Source organism: Penaeus monodon, chromosome 14 (assembly GCF_015228065.2).
Source record: "Penaeus monodon isolate SGIC_2016 chromosome 14, NSTDA_Pmon_1, whole genome shotgun sequence".
NCBI classification, from domain to species: Eukaryota; Metazoa; Arthropoda; class Malacostraca; order Decapoda; family Penaeidae; genus Penaeus; species Penaeus monodon.
In genome coordinates, this window is record NC_051399.1 from 19,201,449 (window position 1) to 19,209,396 (window position 7,948).

At 31.9% G+C, this 7,948-nt stretch overlaps 1 protein-coding gene across 1 annotated transcript in view; it reads right to left on the reverse strand.

Moving 5' to 3' along the window:
- Positions 1-4,742: 4,742 nt before the first annotated feature.
- The window catches only part of LOC119580935 (ras-related protein Rab-27A-like), a 17,614-nt gene continuing 14,408 nt past the window's right edge, over positions 4,743-7,948 (reverse strand). The window contains exons 5-6 of the mRNA XM_037929179.1: positions 6,854-6,966; positions 4,743-5,029 (exon numbers count right to left, since the gene is read on the reverse strand). Of these exons, the coding sequence (XP_037785107.1) occupies positions 4,831-5,029; positions 6,854-6,966 (312 nt within the window). The 3' untranslated portion in view covers positions 4,743-4,830. The remainder of the gene's footprint in view (positions 5,030-6,853; positions 6,967-7,948) is intronic.

Genomic DNA, 7,948 nt, shown 5'->3' on the forward strand with positions numbered 1-7,948 from the left:
ATTATTATTATTTTTATTAATTTATTTTTTAATATTTATATAAAAATTTCATATCCACCCCCACCAACCCACACAATATATTTTTTTTGTTAAATTGTAATTATTTTTATGTATGAGTATTGAATATATAGTGGGGGTGTGTGGTGTGTGTGTGTGTGGGGGTTGTGGTTGTGTGTGTGTGTTGTGTGGGGTGTGTGTGTTGTGTGTGTGTGTGTGTGTGTGTGTGTGTGTGTGTGTGTTTGGGTGTGTGGTTTGTTTTTAATTTATATATATAATTATATGTATATAGTATATATAATGATTTATTATATAGTATATTTATATAATATATATATATACTAATAATATATATATATTATATAATATATATTATAGTAATTTATATATTATATATTTATTATTAAAATATATATATTTAAAATATATTAATATATTATATATTTATTATATATATATATTATATTAATATATATTATATATATATATTTATTTTATTATATATTTATTATATATTTTATATCATATATTATATATATATTATATTATATTATTAATATAACATATATATATATATAAATATATATATATATATATATATAAAATTACAACAACAACACATATATATATATATATATATAAATTTTTAAAATTATATATAATATTATATATAATATATATTTCATATTTTATATTATATATTTATATTTATATATATATTAATTTTATATTTAAATATTTATATTATATAATTTCATAAACAAAACACCACAAAACACACACAACTATATATATATTTATGTATATATTGTATAATAATAGTATGTATAGTAAAATGATATATATTGTGTGTGTGTGTGGTGTGTGTGGGGTGTGTGTGTGTGTGTGTGTTGTGTGTGTGTTGTTGTGGGGGTGTGTGTTTTTGGTGGTGTTTGTGTTTTGGGGGTGTGTGTGTGGTGTTGTGTGTGTGTGTGTGGTTTGGTGTGTGTTGTTGTTGTGTGTGTGTGGGGTTGTGTGTGTGTGTGTGTTTTAAGTGGACTTCTACTAATCTAGCACCTGGGACCTGGGGTTAGCCTGATCAGTGAAAATGCAAAATCACACAAAGTCACCTCAAAAAATTTATTTCAAACCTTTAATTACTAAATTATATCTCTGAACTATAATGTAAGTCAGTATAAGTAGGGTTACCGAGGAACAGGAGCATTACATTAAAGGCAAGTGAAATTTTAAAGCTAAAATAAGCTTTGTGAATTGCTGTGATTTTATGTTATAAAGTATTTCAAGTAATGTCATATATAATCACCAAAACAAATATTAATTTCCCAGAAATTATACACTCTGTTCCTGTTTTGCACACATGAAAGCATTATAATTGCAAATCTGTAAATTTGGGAAATTAGGCAGCACAGATACCCAGGTGGGTTCTCCTGTGTGAACTTTAGAAGGGCTTTTGAAGGTGATGGCCAAAAGTGAATAACAATTCCCAATTATTTGTAAAAGGAATACAGCTCTATCAGAAATACCCCAGCATATGCAGGACTGTGTTTTGCTTATATGATCTAGCTATCACAAACTCCTATGTTGTGTACAAAGCAGAACTTCAGGCATGCCTGTTTAAAACTATGAGTATGTATGTCTCCCCACAATACCAGTATTAAAATGCTCAATATCTTCATTTTCTTAACAAAAAACTAATAAAAAACCCTTTCAAGCCACTTTTTATTTAAGCAAAGGAGTTAACCTTTTACACAGATGAGAGGGATAGAAAATTTAACACAAAACAATTCTAAGCCCATTCTCAAGAAATTAAAATGGAAATCTAATTATTCTGATTCATTATTCATAGAAAAAATATGGTTTTGTCATTTCAATTACTTGTTTAAACCCAGTCAAATAACTTGTAAAATAATATATAAAAACAATAAATTTTATGGAGCCTCATGGACAATTGCCCCATTTTTCCCCCTTCCCCTTCTTGATACTTTTATATTTACACCACACACACAGACAACACATGCACACACACACACACACACACACACACACACCACACACACACACACACACACCCCACACATGCAAAACACACCACACACACATACCATGCACACACACACACACATACACATGCACACCATACACACCCCACCCCACACACACAACACACACACACACACACACACACACACACACACACACACACACACACACACACACACACACACACACACAGTAGATCCTCCTACAATGAGGTACTACAGTCTGGCAATGTTCTGTATCCTTCATTTCATTTCTACTTGTTTCATGTGTGTCTATTATAAAAGACTAACACTGAAAGGGCACTTTCCAGAAGCTGCTCATTATACCTTGAGAGATAACTTCATCTCTCCCTGACTTACAAATGTATCTAGGCCTTGCAGTCAATGAAGTAAGTATTCACAAACAAAAGAGCAGTTGCATTAATAATGTGTTTATGGCATGTCAGTCAGTTTTACCCTGCTCTAGGTGTACAAAGGCTGTCCTTTGAAGTAAACCAAGATGTTGGGTATGTATACTTATTATCATTATATTTTTTTCATATTTCTCCCCAAATGGTTGAGAGATTTAATCATCAACATGTAAAATTGATAATTATGTCAAAATATTTCAATTTAAATACACATTTTCTGTTTAACCCCATGACGACAGCTTTTAGCCATGCCCTAATCAACTATATACCTATACCAATCACATTCAGCTTCTCAAATGAAAATTAGATGTACAGTAGATGAATGTTTTCACTTCTGTCTATAAATATATATTTTTTTAACGGTAGGTTCATGTTTGAGCCGCCGTGGTCACAGCATGATACTTAGTTGTAGTTTTCATGTTGTGATGATACTGGAATGAGTACGTGGTAGGGTCCCCAGTTCCTTTCCACAGAGAGTGCTGGTGTTACCTTTTAGGTAATCATTCTCTCTATTTATCCGGGCTTGGGACCAGCACTGACTTGGGCTGGCTTGCTCACCCAATGGCTAGGTAGGCAATCGAGGTGAAGTTCCTTGCCCAAGGGAACAACGTGCCGGCCGGTGACTCGAACCCTCGAACTCAGATTGCCGTCGTGACAGTCTTGAGTCCGATGCTCTAACCACTCGGCCACTGTGGCTCTGTCTATAAATATGGTTGTGGCATAAATAATTTTTCAATAAAAAAGATTTTAGAAAGATGTACTTCACAAAGAAGTGCACACAGTGCAGAGTAAGTGCTACCACACAAGGACATTTGCCACTAGGCATATGGGCCCTTACTTAACACGAAGTATTAATTCCACCTAATACGAACAGTTCACAACAATTTTAAACATATATTTGATGTTACTTGTGTGGAAGTTAATCAACTTCTTTTAATCAATGTCCTTTAATCAAAATTAAATTGGTTAGACAATTCTAAAGCTTTCAGTGGTAAAAATAAACAGCTCAGAAAAAAGGAAATCAACCCACCTAATTTTTGCGCCACTCAGCACTTGGCAGTCACAGGGAGCAGATTTGTGCTAATAGGCAGTGTCACTGCTTGAATGGTATCATATGGCATGATATTTTACATTGTAACATGTTAGCTATTATCCATCAGCCTGTGTCAGGGGGCAACCTTCCACTATACAGATTAATGTGTTAAACTAAACATTCTGCACTGATCAAATACATGTTGCTAAAGTTTATATTGTAGAAGGATCTACTGTTTACATATACACAAGCAATCATATAAAAGCATATATATGTGTGTGTGTGTATATAATATATATATATATATATATATATATATATATATATATATATATATATATATATATATATATATATATATATATATATATATATATGATATTGTTATATATTATTATATTATATATATATTATATATATATTATATATAATATATATGTATATATTATGTATATATATATGTTATTATTATGTTATTATTATATGTATTATTATATTTTATTATTATATATTATATTATGATTATATATATATATATATATAGATATTATAATAAATATATGTTAATATAATAATATATAGTTAGTATATATGTAGTTGTGTATATATATATATATTATATATATTGTATATATAGTATTATGTATATATGTGTTATTATATTGTGTGTATTATATATATATATATATATATATATATTATATATATATATATATATATGTTGTATATATATATGTTATATATTGTATATATTATGTGTATATTGTGTATTATGTGTGTATATATTATATATTTTATATATATATATATATATATATATATATATATATATATATAATATATATATATATATATATATATATATATATACACATCACACACACACACTCTGGCTCGGTTCAAGTTGCAAGTGAACTACATGTCACCTTACAGCCTTCATGGCCACCAGGATACTCCCAAGAGTGCTTACCATTTTTCATTATTTGTGAATGGTAAACATACAAAAATGTCATTTTATGACAACTGACTATGGGAAATATAACTATATGCCCCCATTGTTTCTAAATGGGATTTTTGGACAGTCAGTTTTACAGTTGGCTGTACATTCAAATACAATAAGCAAAAGTCTTAGGTGTGCCAAGCAGATAAGCCCTGGTTACCTTCTGCTTAGGGTCCCATGAAGGGATAAGCTGGCCCTTTTCATGTTTTTTTCTAAAGATGAGCAAACATTTTACCAGTAAGCTGTCTCTTTACAAAAACTCCTTTTTAAAAGCTTAAATATTCTATTTTGGAAATGACTAGTACAGACTGTCAAGAATACATCTAAAGCTTGGGGTGATCTGGCCATCATTTAACATGAACAGCGTCCCTCTGTCTCTTCAGCTTCATCATCCTCCTGCTGCTGCAATGTTCTAGCACGGCCCCTTCTGCCTGGAAGACGACTTGAATCCACTGCCATTTCCATTCTCTTCATCACAGCATCAAGAAGGTGGATTACAGCAGTTTCTACATTTTGGCCTGAAGCAGCTGAGGTTTCAATGTACTGGAGGCTGTAAAAATAATATGAAGGTCTGATAAGCAAAACAGTATACCATTACATAGGATGAAAACTGGGGATAGTATTGTTATTCTGTTGCCATATACTACAAGTATATCTCAATTTATGGTTGAGTTCCATTCCTAAATCCATATTGTAAAATGAACTATTACAAAAGAGTTATTCCCACAAGAAATATCTAAAGAAAAATAAGCTGTGTTTTCCACACTCCTGTCCAAACTTTATGATTAAAAAAATAAGAAAATTAAAGAAATTGGTTAACTAAAAACCATTAACTATTAATACAAGACAGATATATCAAGATTATTTAAGTGCTAGAGAAAAGTTTGGTGAGTGGGTTGGAGGGAAGCATGGGTGCTGCTCATGTAGATGCTGAGCTGATAGGCTGGAGAGGGGCTCTCTTAACCTTCCTCATCCACCCCATTATAATAATAATAATAATAATAATAATAAATAATAATAATAATAATAAAAAAAATAATAATAATATAAAAAAAAAAAAAAAAAAAAAAAAAATAATAATAATAAAAAAATAAAATAAAATCCAATGTGGTATGTTTGCTGCCTTTCAATTTTCTTCTCCTTGTATAGTTCTTTATAGAAGGGAAAACATTCTCTAACATCTCGGGCAACCATATGGTAAAAGAGCTCAGCAGGCTGCTTTATAGTTAGTTCTTTCCGTTCTTTATTGTTTTCTTCATCACCATTAAGTGCTTTCACCGTCTGCTGTATCATCATAAGGCTCAGTGCAGCAATGTAGTGGTTCTGATCTTTAATCCATATAGCCAGCACTTTTTCATCTTTTCAGTTATAGTGTTACAAAAATAACTTATGTGAAACATACCAGTTGGGAAATCTAGACTAATTGCCTTCTTGATCTTCTTGTTCACCTGGATTTTTTTGCACTGATGAGTAAAGCAATTTGAATGCTTGGGTGGCATCAATGATCCATGCACCATTCTCCAAGTACTTTATAACATTGTTTCTGAACAAGTGGGAGGCTCTTGCACTTTCCTTTCTTCTTGCTGTCTTCATCAGTACTAGACATTCTTTTGGGACCCATTTTTGAGGCCAATATCTCTTAAGAGGAGCAATAATGTAAACAGTGGGTAGGCAATGTCTCCAGTTAAGTGCTGCATGGGAGGCAGTAGGGGGAGGAAAGCAAAGGCTACTTAGGATCATGATCAATTTCATAAACAGACCATCAGTATTGCATATCTGAATCAAGACCTAGAATAAGAAATCATGGGAAAATGTGGCTGAGGGTCAGGGTGATGGGGACTTGCTGGCTTGAGAATTTTAGCTGAAGGCCCGATGACAGGAATGACTCACAATGAGTGCAATAAGTGTGATTAGACTCAGTGAGCATTTAGGAAGGCTTTTGCATTATATCCATTGATAAATGAGTGTGGAATGTATCAACTGACTGGAAGAGTGCTGGTTCTTGGGAGGTAGCTATTTCCATGTTATTATTATTGCACGGACAACATAGAGAAATGTTATAGAATCTGTGCAAGGAAAACTGTCTATTACCCATTTGGATAAAGCAAATCAAATAACATTGGAAAAATGACTGAGAAATGCTAAAAACAGTTATATTAAAAGAGAAAATAATGTTTTAAAGGGGAGGCATGGAGTCTTGTCACTGCACACAAATGTTTGTGTGCAGCCAGCCTGCAAGCTCCACACATGTCAGAGTAGTCACTGACTGTAAGCCTTATGTCCTTACTTTGGACCATGTGCAGGCAGTAAAGGATCTGGATCCACAAGGGTTAGCTGAGATTGATTAAACTAAACATAGTTAAAGGCTTCTTACCCAAACTTCTCAGCAACATCTCTGGCCCGCTGTTCAGAAATCATTCTTTGATCTGCTAAATCCACTTTGTTTCCACACAGTATTATGTCAGGATTGTCACAGTATGCATGAGTCTGAAATTTTGATATAGAGAAACATCACTTATAACAAAGCAAATCATGTAAAACATGGTGGTCAACTATGAGTTTTTGTTGCCTACAAGTACTAATATACTTCTATGGCTTATGGAAGTGAAAACATACTATCACATCCAAAGCCTTGATAAAATCAAGCTGAGTAAGGGTTATAACTCATCCAAAAATTAGTGCAAACTTGATGAGTCTTACAGTAAGATTTATTGATGTAAAATATGCCTTCAATCCTACACTCCTTTCAAGAATAATTGCCTTGACCCCCCCCCTTTTTTATAGAAATGTTCTCATCTAATTTCACATCATATTAGGAGGTAAGAATATAGAGATAGGAAGATTCAATGCAAGGTATCTAATCCTAAATGGTAACTCTCCTAAAGTGTCCTAATTGTTCTTTTACTTTTTAAAAGAATATTTACTTATCTATTCAAAAGTTCTAAATTCCTGATACTTATGCAAACAATCAATAGCAACTGATATAAGAAATGTGTTTAAATTACTTATAATGAAAGTATCTAAATAGAAACCAAAGAAATAGAGACTTTTAGTATTACTTCAGTATTATTTGTATATCTGGAAATCAAACTATGCTATGCATGACACTGCACTCATTTTTACTTTTGACTGAGATATCTGGAATGTCTCATGATAATAATTGAGTTCCAAAATCTTTAATGTGGGAAATTTAAAACATCTTGTAACCACATAGACTAGCCTACAAACAGAATTGTTGAGAATGATAGAAATGGAAATTAGTTGCTTCAAAAGGCATGATGGATTACCTATAAGTTTTCATTTTTCAGCAGATGATTACTTGAACTTACAGTTGCTTGATGTGCATATAATTATCTTATTTATCGGTTTGAAAATGATAGGTGTGGTCTTCAGAGAGCAATATGTGGTTTCTTTTCTCTTTTTCTTTTGTTCCCTATGTCCATTATAAGTCACAAGTAGAGTCATGTAC